The sequence below is a fragment of the Protobothrops mucrosquamatus genome, unplaced genomic scaffold, assembly GCF_001527695.2.
Source record: "Protobothrops mucrosquamatus isolate PMUCROS unplaced genomic scaffold, P.Mucros_1.0 scaffold2616, whole genome shotgun sequence".
NCBI lineage: Eukaryota > Metazoa > Chordata > Lepidosauria > Squamata > Viperidae > Protobothrops > Protobothrops mucrosquamatus.
The window spans coordinates 123,716-134,985 of NW_015388670.1; the positions used below are offsets into that span (position 1 = coordinate 123,716).

Below are 11,270 nucleotides of genomic sequence, written 5' to 3' on the forward strand. Positions count from 1 at the left end.
GGATGGATGGATGGATGGATGGATGGATGGATGGATGGATGGATGGACGGACGGATGAACGGACGGACGGATGAACGGACGGACGGACGGATGGATAGATGGAGAGAGAGAGAGATGGATGGATGGATGGACAAATAGATAGATGGATGGATGGATGGATGGATGGATGGATGGATGGATAGATAGATAGATAGATAGATAGATAGATAGATAGATAGATAGATAGATATAGAGTTATAGAGATAGATAGATATAGAGATATAGAGATCTAGAGATAGATAGATAGATCTAGAGATAGATCTAGAGATAGATAGATCGATATAGATAGAGATATACACACACATACATCCCTAACCCAAGGTTAGCTGCCCAATATGCTACATAGCTTGGGAGGATCTAATGCTCTCTCTTTATATAGCAATATACATACATACACACACACACACACACACACACACAAACACACCCACCCCACCCAGAGTTACCTTGTAGGAGAGATAGCATAGAAATTTAATTAAAAATAAACATACGAGATGGTTTAAAAATGGCTCTGATCAAATACTTCCCAATTTCTTTGCGGCACTAGCCGAACTATTTAACAGTTCTTTCTTCCTTGCTTGATTAGGAACCTTGGAAGCTAGTTTCCAAAGGAAATGGACGTAGCCGTCCATCTCAACTCTCCGATTCCTGCACCAGAGGCTGCAGGGCAGTTGCAGGTTTCTGGAACCTTTGTTTATATGGCAGCACACGAAGAAGGATCGGGAGAGGCATAAGAAGATTATAACCTTGAGATCAGGATCCAGGAAGGAGGAGGGGGAGGCAGCAGCGTGTAGGCTAAAATAGTTCACCGCAACTGTACCACATAATAAGCTTGGCTACAGTTTTAACATCAGCCTCACGCCAGCAAGGTGTGCACTGCAGAAAACTTTGTGTTGCCTTCTCTCTCTTTTTTTTAGAAGGTAACCATGTTAGGTTGGGAAGAAGAAAAATCCACAACTGGGAAGAGCTGGGGGGGTTGAACCTTTTAAAAGGGGAATGGCGAAGACCCTCGGTTGTGTTATTTCTCTCCACCTTCCTGGCCAAAAAAACCCCCCCCCAACAACTTTACAAATGTTTTACCTTTCCTGATGTAGCTGCTTCTCTGCTATTCAGGTATTTTGAAATACTTCTGAAATAGACCCACCTGAGTCCATTTCACTTGGAGGGAAGTGTCCAGCAAGGCTGTTCCTGAAAAGGAGCCACAGAAACCAAAGCTGAAAAGCTGCTGTAATTTTGGACAAGCTGGCTGTGTGATTTTATTTTATTTTTTCCTGAGAGCAGAACTTTCCCCCGATCCTCTTTCTTTGTCTTGTTACATTTCATGCTCTCCAGACAGGACACTTTAGACCAGGGCTTTATCAACCTGTTCACCCATTGTACCACTTTTAGGATATGGCAGCATCTGAGTACCACCAGTCGCCTAGCAAGGTGTCAAAAACTTGATGACCTCCGCCCCCCAAAAAAGGAAAAAAGTGATGAAGTACAGGTAGTCCTCGACTTACAACAGTTCGCTTAATGACTGTTTGAAGTTACAATGGCACTGAAAAAAGTGCCCCCCAAGCCACAGCCGAGCAAGATGCCTGCCTGCCCGCTTGGCGGCGCTCTTCTTCCTGTCCAAGGTTTTCATTGTTATGAGCATTTCTGTTGGGGATTGGCAGCAGAGGTGGGGTGGGGGGGTGTTTGGTTTTTATTCCCCCCCCCTCCGTCTGCTGGGTGGTTGCTGCAGGTTTTGGTCACCTCACATGACCCTGGGACCCTGGGACCGTCATAAATATGAATCAGTTGCCAAGCATCTGAATGTAAATCACAAGACCCTGGAGAGGCGGCAACATTCCAGCTGATCGGCGCTTCTTCTGGACTCAGCAGAAGCACCAGGATCAGCGCCGAGCTCCAGCTGGAGCCTGGCGCTGATCCTGGCGCTTCCGCTGAGCCCTGACAGCCCCGAAGAAGCGCCGATCAGCTGGAAAGCGGCACCGATCCTGGCGCTTCCGCTGAGCCCCGACAGCCCTGCAGCTCCAACCGTCTCTCGCTCAGGCTTGTGCGATGCTGCCACTGGTTCAGCTCATTCTCCTCCCCTGCTACCACTTTTCTAGGATGGTCGCATACCACCTGCCAGGTGCCAATGTACCACAGGAGGTACCTGTACCACAGGTTGAAAAGCCCTGGTTTAGACTGTCAGAAAAATATTTACAGTATAGTCTGGAGGTTTAAATTTCCTACTGATGAGACTTTAAAGCAGAGCGCCCCCCCACCTTTTGGGCACCGTGGACCGGCTCCGTGGACCGGTCCATGGTTTTGTATGNAGCGGTGTCACATGGGAGCGACGAGTCCCTCCCAACACCGCCCGCGCGGCCGCATTTTGGACCATTTGAAGCCTCCGGGTGCTCCTCAAAGGGAGCCCCATGTAGAGAGCATTACAGTAGTCCAGGCGGGAGGTGACAAGAGCATGAGTGACTGTGTGTAAGGCGTCCCGGTCCAGAAAAGGCCGCAACTGGTGAATCAAGCTATTTGTACTGTATATAAATAGAGATCAGATCCCATTCTGTGTGAGCACTGATGATGTTACTTAGTTGGGTAATGAAACGTCTGCAGGAAAACAACCAAGCGCAGAGAGCACCCTAGTGCTGGGTACAAAGGATCCTTTGGCAGCATCACCATGGTAGCCGTGGGCCACCGTCATTGGCGTGCCCGCCACCGTCCCTGGTGGATCCGGCATACTCTCTTCGCTGCTGCTGCTGCTCCCAGGTCTTCTGAGAATGCCAGGCCTGGGGGAGTTGATCTCTTTTGTTGATCTCCCGGAGAGGAAAAGTATGTATTTGACATGGGGGTGGGTGGGGGCAGAAATGAGGCGGCGTTTTTGATCTGTGTAATGGAAACCAAAAGAGGCCGGATGGGTTGATGCTTCGCCCTCTCTGGGGAGCCTGGAGGATTTCCCCAAGGCTCTGGGTGTGGAGCAGGTGTGATCTGAATCCCGTGCCCAAAGCATAGCTGGCTCAGGAATTCTGGGAGTTGAAGTCCACGAGTCATAAAAGAGCCAAGGTTGACTACCCCTGTTTTAAAGACTTTGGAGAGCCCACTTCAGGCTGTGCGGTCTTCGGCGGCAGGTAGAGTTCACCCCGTTCTTATAAGCAGAGAGTTCTGTTTTGTGGCTCACACAGGACGTTGCCAAAGGGAGAGCAGAGTGTGTGTTCAAAAGAAGCCTAGTGACTTCTGCAGTGATCTTGTCGGGCTCCAGTATCAACCAGTCAATCAGAATAGAGCTGGAAGGGGCCTTGGAGGTCTTCTAGTCCAACCCCCTGCTCAAGCAGGAAACCCTATACCAGGAGTGTCAAACTGCTGGCCCGCTCAGGCAGGAAACCCTGCACCATTTCGGACAAATGGCTGTCCAGTTTCTTCTTAAAAACTTCCAGTGTTGGAGCATTCACCACTTCTGGAGGCAGGTTGTTCCACTGGTTAATTGTTCTAACTGTCAGGAAGTTTTTCCTTAGTTCCAGGTTGCTTCTCTCCTTGATTAGTTTCCATCCGTTGCTTCTTGTCCTGCCTTCAGGCGCTTTGGAGAACAGCTTGACTCCCTCTTCTTTGGGGCAGCCCCTGAGATATTGGAAGGCTGCTATCATGTCCCCCCTCGTCCTTCTCTTCATAAAACTAGACATACCCAATTCCAGCAACCGTTCCTTATATGTTTTAGCCTCCAGTCCCCTAATCGTCTTTGTTGCTCTTCTCTGTACTCTTTCTAGAGTCTCAGCATCTTTTTTACATCGTGGTGACCAAAACTGGATGCCGTATTCCAAGTGTGGCCTTACTAAGGCATTGTAAAGTGGTATTAATACTTCATGTGATCTTGATTCTATCCCTCTGTTAATGCAGCCCAGCACTGTGTTGGCTTTTTTGGCAGCTGCAGCACACGGCTGGCTCCTATTTAAGTGATTGTCCACTAGGACTCCGAGGTCCCTCTCACTACTATTGAGCAAGGTACCCCTTATACTATACCTGTACATTTGGTTTTTCTGGTCTAGGCTGGGGTTAAGGCACAAATCTAGAAGCCAGGAGTCTAACGAGGTGGCTGGATTGGGTCCCTGAAGCAGTAGGCGTGAACTTAAATGGACTCCAGGAGATGGTAGAGGACAGGAAGACCTGGAGGAACGTTGTCCATGGGGTCGCGATGGGTCAGACACGACTTCGCAATTAACAACAACAACAGTTCCGCCTTAGGGACAAAAGGCAACGGGGTGATTTTGAGCCAACCACCAGCCAACTGTGTCATGAAAGGTTGTCAAATGGGACAAAAGTCAGATGATGATGATGATGATAATTGTACAATTGTATACTTGATCAGGTTGCTGGAAAATTTTTATCCTTGTCCTGTGTTATTTGGCCGTGTGTCCCTGGGAAGCCGTGTGTCCCTGGGAAGTAATAATAATAATAACAACAACAACAATAATAATAATAATGTTGGAAGGGACCTTGGAGGTCTTCTAGTCCAACCCCCTGCTCAGGCAGGAAACCCTGGCCTATACCATTCCAGACAAGCGGTTGTCTAGTCTCTTCTTAAAAACTTAAAAACGTAACAATGGTCTTGCTTAACCATGGAAATTTTAGGCTGAATTGTAGTCGTAAATTGAAAACTAGTGCTGTAGCCCAGTGTATTTATTTCCACCTTAACGAGAGTGGACTTCAACTCCCAGAATTTCTGCAGGCAGCATTGCTGGCTGGGGAATTCTGGGAGTCGAAGTCCACCCTTTTCAAAGTGGTTAAGGTGGAGATACATTGCTGTAGTATAGCCCAGGGGTCTTCAAACTTGGCCCTTTGATGACTGGTGGACTTCAACTCCCAGAATTCCTCAGCCAGGCACGTGTGCCTGGCTGAGGAATTCTGGGGGTTGAAGTCCACCAGTCATCAAAGGGCCAAGTTTGAAGACCCCTGGGCTAGCCTTTCCCATCCTGGTGTCTTTGATTTGGAAAAGCAGGTTCAAAATTTTGGGAATCACCGATAGACCTGCCTCCGATGTTTGCCTATCTCAGCTGTCTCACCGTTCGGGCGAGCTAAAACAAGGAAGGCTGACGGCGCAAACTTAATTCCCCGCCTGGAGTTATCTTGTGGATTAAAAAAATAATAATAAAGGCATGATGCGAATCAATACAAATAAAAAAAATAAAATGCAGTCGGCACCCCGCTTTGTAAGGAACGTTCTGCCCGGTGCTCACGTCCCTCTCAACTCCCTCCAGATGAGAAACTTAACAGCTTTGGAAGTTTTTACGTAAGGATCCCACGTACCCTCCTTTTGTTCCCCACGGAGAATGGAAGGAAATGAACAATTAAAGCGGAATTAATGGGTTTGGAATTCCTCCTGAAATCGCAGGCTTGCAGCCATTGTTGCCTCTCTCGGCCACTCAAGTTCCTTTTGTCTTCTAATGCTTCACTGCCACCTTCTACCCATCCCGTTGGATGCCCTCCCAACACGTTCAACTTCCAGATGTTTCGGGAGATTCATTCCAGCACATCTGAGTGGCATTAGCTCAGAGAAGGCTAACAAAATGTTTCCTTCCTCTTCCCTCCCCCCCCCCTCGGTACAGGTAGTTGTCGACTTAAAACGACCACAACTGAACACAAAATTTCTGTTATTAGAATAGAATAGAGCTGGAAGGGACCTTGGAGGTCTTCTAGTCCAGCCCCCTGCTCAAGCAGGAGAAGCTACACCATCTCAGGTGATTGTCTAGTCTCTTTTTAAAAATCTCCAGTGATGGAGCGCCCACGTTTTTTGGAAGCAAAGCTGTTCCACTGGTTGATTGTCCTCACTGTCAGGAAGTTTCTCCTTAATTCCAGGTTGCTTCTCTCTTTGATCAGTTTCCAACCGTTGTTTCTCGTCCTGCCCTCTGGTGCTTTGGGGAACAACCTGACCCCTTCTCCCTTGTGGCAGCCCCTCAGATACTGGAACACTGCTCTCATGTGTCCCCTATTTCTTCTTTTCTTTAGATGGGCCAAACCCAAATCCCGCAGCCGTTCTTCGTATGTTTTGGTCTCCAGGCCTTGGATCATCTTAGTTGCTCTTCTCTGAATTTTTTCCAAACTCTCGACATCTTTTTTGTGATATGGTGACCAAAATTGGCTGCAGTATTCCAGGTGTGGTCTTACTAGGGTTTTATAAAGCAGTACTAGTACTTCACGTGATCTTGAATCTATGTTTATACAACCCAGGACTGCATTAGCTTTTTTGGCTGCTGCTGCACACGGCTGGCTCATAGTCAAGTGATTGTCCACTAGGACTCCAAGGTCCCTCTCATAGTTGCTGGTTTTAAGCCAGGTCTCCCCCAATCTGTATTTGCACCTTTGGTTTTTCCTGCCTAAATGTAAGGCCTATTCTACTCTACTCTACTCTACTCTACTCTACTCTACTCTACTCTACTCTACTCTACTCTACTCTACTCTATTCTATTCTATTCTATTCTATTCTATTCTATTCTATTCCAACAAAGGAGAGATCCAGCCTAGAACTTCGGAGAAATTTCCCGACAGTGAGAACAATCAACCAGTGGAACAGCTTCCCTCCAGAAATAGTGGGTGCTCCTTCACTGGAGGTTTTTAAGAAGAAACAGGACAGCCGTTTGTCTGAGATGGTATAGAGTCTCCTGCTTGAGTAGAGGGTTGGACTAGAAGACCTCCAAGCTCCCTTCCAACTCTGTTATTCTGTTAGCCTCCATCTTCCAATCTTCCTCCTTCCTTTCTCTGGCAAGCACATCTAATTGCCATACAACCACACCTGTGCCCTTATTTTACCTCAGGTTTGGAGTCCGACACTCCCAGTTGGAGAGATGTGGATCCGTTGCTATTTAATTCTGAATTGGGACGGATGGATTGCCATGGTGATTTTAACAGATTGCAGGATGCCAAACTTTCTCTAAAAAATTTTTTTTGCTGATTTGATTCTGTCATAGGTCAAACGTTATTATAGGAAGTAATTTTGTTAAGATATTTAAATCTTAATAGCTGGAGCAGTGGAGGGTCGGACAATGAGTAAGAACACACAGTTGTTGCTAATTGGTTAATTAGCATCGCATGAGGGAATCATAACTTAGATTGGTTGTGTGAGAGTAAAGTTTCCTTGCTTGTTTGCCTATCTTATTTACTGTAAATATACTTATTTATATAAAACTGGTTTGTGTCAGCACCTCTGACTCCATTCGGACACCCGCTGCCTGATTCCCTGACAAATTTTGTACTTTCCAGCTTGATAAGTTGGAATATCACAACTTGGTTTTGCTTTTTAATCCTTCCTGATCGCCTGATGGCCAGCAGATGCTAAGAGCATTCAGTTTGGAGGGAAAAGGGGATTTTGCCAGTTTCTAGATTTGTTCTTTGGACCCCAGGAAGCTGTTCCTGCTTGCACCGGAGAGCTGGGCTGGATTTGTTTAATATTGCCAATGGATTTTCCTGGGTTCAAGACAGCTTCTTAGCCATCGTAAATTGAAACCACTTTGCCTCAATTCACTCTGACACATCCTCTTTTTCATGCCCTGGGACAGGGGTCTTCAAACTTGGCCCTTTTAGGACTCGTGGACTTCAACTCCCAGATTTCCTCAGCCAGCCTCCATTTTGTTTGTTAGATTTAAGACAGGGCTCTTCAAACATGACCCTTTGATGACTTGTGGACTTCAACTCCCAGAATTCCTCAGCCAGCCTCCATTTTGTTTGTTAGATTTAAGACAGGGCTCTTCAAACTTGGCCCTTTTAGGACTCGTGGACTTCAACTCCCAGAATTCCTCAGCCAGCCTCCATTTTGTTTGTTAGATTTAAGTCAGGGGTCTTCAAACTTGGCCCTTTTAGGACTCGTGGACTTCAACTCCCAGAATTCCTCAGCCAGCCTCCATTTTGTTTGTTAGATTTAAGACAGGGATCTTCAAACTTGGCCCTTTTATGACTTGTGGACTTCAACTCCCAGAATTCCTCAGCCAGCCTCCATTTTGTTTGTTAGATTTAAGACAGGGATCTTCAAACTTGGTCCTTTTATGACTTGTGGACTTTAACACGTACCTGGCTGAGGAATTCTGGGAGTTGAAGTCCACAAGTCCTAAAAGGGCCAAGTTTGAAGAGCCCTGCCCTGGGAGAATGTGACCGTAAGGTTACAGTTCAGGAATGTGTTTCCCTTTTATGTTTTCCTCCTTAATTGTCATACAAACAGAAATTGGATGAATCTCCGGGATGCAGAAACTGGGAAAATTCTCTGGCAAGGAACGGAAGATCTCTCGGTCCCCGGAGTAGAGCACGAAGGTAACATGGGGCTGTTTGGAATTTCTGGGGCAAGGTTTCTCAATAATTTTAAGAAGCGCGGACTTCAACTCCCAGAATTCCCTGTAAGGTCTGCAGACTTCAACTCCTAGAGTTCTCCAGGCAGCACGGTTGGCTCAGGAACTCTGGGAGTTGAAGTCCACAGCTTGACAAGTCGCCATGGTTGCTCACCCCTGTTCTAACCCCTTAAGGCTGCAAGGGGACATTGGAGGAATAGAATAGAATAGAATTAGAATAGAATAGAATAGAATTAGAATAGAAGAATAGAATAGAATAGAATAGAATTAGAATTAGAATAGAATAGAATAGAATTAGAATAGAAGAATAGAATAGAATAGAATAGAATTAGAATAGAAGAATAGAATAGAATAGAATAGAATAGAATAGAATAGAATAGAATTAGAATAGAAGAATAGAATAGAATAGAATAGAATTAGAATAGAAGAATAGAATAGAATAGAATAGAATAGAATAGAATAGAATAGAAGGGACCTTGGAGGTCTTCTAGTCCAGCCCCCTGCTCAAGCAGGAGAACCTACACCATCTCAGACAGGTGAATGTCTAACCTCTTCTTAAAAATCTCCAGTGATGGAGCGCCCACGATTTCTAGTGGCAAGCTGTCCCACTGGTTAATTGTCCTCCCTGTCAGAAAGTTTCTCCTTAGTTCCAGGTTGCTTCTCTCTTTGATCAGTTTCCAACCGTTGTTTCTCGTCCTGCCCTCTGGTGCTTTGGAGAATAAGGTGACCCCCCTCTGCCTTGTGGCAGCCCCTCAGATACTGGAACGCTGCTATCATGTCTCCCCTATTTCTACTATAAATAAATGTAAAGGTTTCCCTGGAAAGTCGTGTCCGAATCTAGGGAGGGGGTCTCATCTCTATTTCCTGGCCAGTGTTGTCCAATCATTTCCACGGTTGTGTGGCCAGGATGACCATACGCTGAGGCGCCCAGAAGAACGCTGTTTCCTCCCCACCGAACTGGTACCTACCTATTTGTCTACTCGCATTTGCATGCTTTCGGACTGCTAGGTGGAGGAAGGAACGGGAGCTCACCCCGTCTCAAGGCGTTTGGGTCTCAAACCCAGGCTGTCAGCTTTCCGGCTGACAAGCTCAGCACGACAGTGGGGCCTGATACACTTTGCCACCCCTGACAAAATATTTTTAAGTCTCGTTGTTCAGCCAGCAGTTAAAATATAGATAAGACAAGATAACCTTTATTGTCATTTTTTTTTTTTACTGTGGGCACGACGGCACACATCAAAAATGAAATTTAGTTGCCCGCTCTCAAAGTGAAACACATACATGACACACGGCTAAACATACTATGTATGGAGGCTAAAACATATAAGGAACGGTTGCTGGAATTGGGTATGTCAAGTGTAATGAAGAGAAGGACGAGCGGTGACATGATAGCAGTCTTGCAATATCTCAGGGGCTGCCCCAAAGAAGAGGGAGTCAAGCTCTTCTCCAAAGCACCAGAAGGCAGGACAAGAAGCAATGGGTGGAAACTAACCAAAGAGAGAAGCAACCTAGAACTAAGGAGAAACTTCCTGACAGTGAGAACAATTAACCAGTGGAACAACCTGCCTCCAGAAGCGGTGAATGCTCCAACACTGGAAGTTTTTAAGAAGAGACTGGACAGCCATTTGTCTGAAATGGTATAGGGTTTCCTGCCTGACCGGGGGGTTGGACTAGATGACCTCCAAGGTCCCTTCCAACTTTATCATCATCATCATCATCATCATCATCATCATCATCATCATTATTATATGTATAGACCCACACCCCTACATATACGTAGCAAATAAATATTAAATATTGTCATCTTGAATATATAACGGAAGGAGGAAGCTTGAGAGTTCACAAGGTTAATGCTGTATGGAATGAAACTCTGGATGCTGAATCTGGATGTTCTGCTTCGGATACCACGAAGCCCCCCTCCTCCCAGAAGGGAACAAGGAAAACGGGTCATGAAGAGGATGTGTAGTATCCCAGATAATCTTACAGATCCTGCTCAAACAACGCTTCTGTGCTATGTCCTGGATGGGAGGGAGGGAACTGCCAATGATCTTTTCAGCTGTCCTCACCACTCTCTGCACCACTTTCCTGTCTGAAGCAGGGATGCTTCTAAACCAGACCGTGATGCTGTATGACAGGATGCTCTCGATCGTCCCCCTGTAGAAAGTGGTCAGGACAGGGGAAGGAAGATGCGCTTTTCTCATGCGAATGCAGAAAATGCAGGCGCTGCTGTGCCCGCTTCACCAGTTTCTCGCTGTTGAGCGACCAAGTCAGCCTACTCGTTAGCGGCACACCCAGGAATTTGATGCTGGTAACCGTCTCCACAGGTGAATCATTAATGCACAGAGAAGTGTGGTTGTGCCTGCCTTTTCTGAAATCAACAATGATCTCTTTGGTTTTTCTGGTATTTAAAACTAGGCTGTTTTCCTTACAATATACATTGCGATGCCCATTAAAAGCGCCAAGTCTCTTAAGGGTGCAGTTGCGGGCTGCCATCTTGACTTTTTTGACCCGCTCGGCAGGCACCCCTGCCTTTTGCTGGCCCGGAAGGGGAGGGATTCCTGTCTGTCGCTTTCAACAGCTGATAATCCCCATGTTGGAAGAAAAAACAACAACAACCCTTTGCATTTGACATGGAATGAAAGCCTTAATCGCAAGTCTCCAAGCTGTGTAATTCTTCTCCACCCACAAACAAAGTGCAGGGAACGGCTGTCGTGCGTCTCTGCCATCATTATTTTAGCCTTTTTCAATCTGGCTCCACGGGGTCACCTTACACCCTGTTGGTTTTCTTACTTGCACAGGAGAGCGGAGGAGCAGTTGCGTCCTACAGCATGCCTGCCTGGCGTGGCGTGGCCTGCCTGCCTTTTTATTTAATTTTGGGAAGTGCCTCTTGGCTTACGCCGACACCTGAGCGCCTGGGGCCACAGCAGGCCT

At 46.5% G+C, this 11,270-nt stretch overlaps 1 protein-coding gene across 1 annotated transcript in view; it reads left to right on the forward strand.

Moving 5' to 3' along the window:
• Window positions 1-2,695: 2,695 nt before the first annotated feature.
• The window catches only part of PDE6D (phosphodiesterase 6D), a 14,176-nt gene continuing 5,601 nt past the window's right edge, over window positions 2,696-11,270 (forward strand). Inside the window, exons 1-2 of the mRNA XM_015825389.2 lie at window positions 2,696-2,784; window positions 8,216-8,338. Coding sequence (XP_015680875.1) covers window positions 2,696-2,784; window positions 8,216-8,338 — 212 coding nt within the window. The remainder of the gene's footprint in view (window positions 2,785-8,215; window positions 8,339-11,270) is intronic.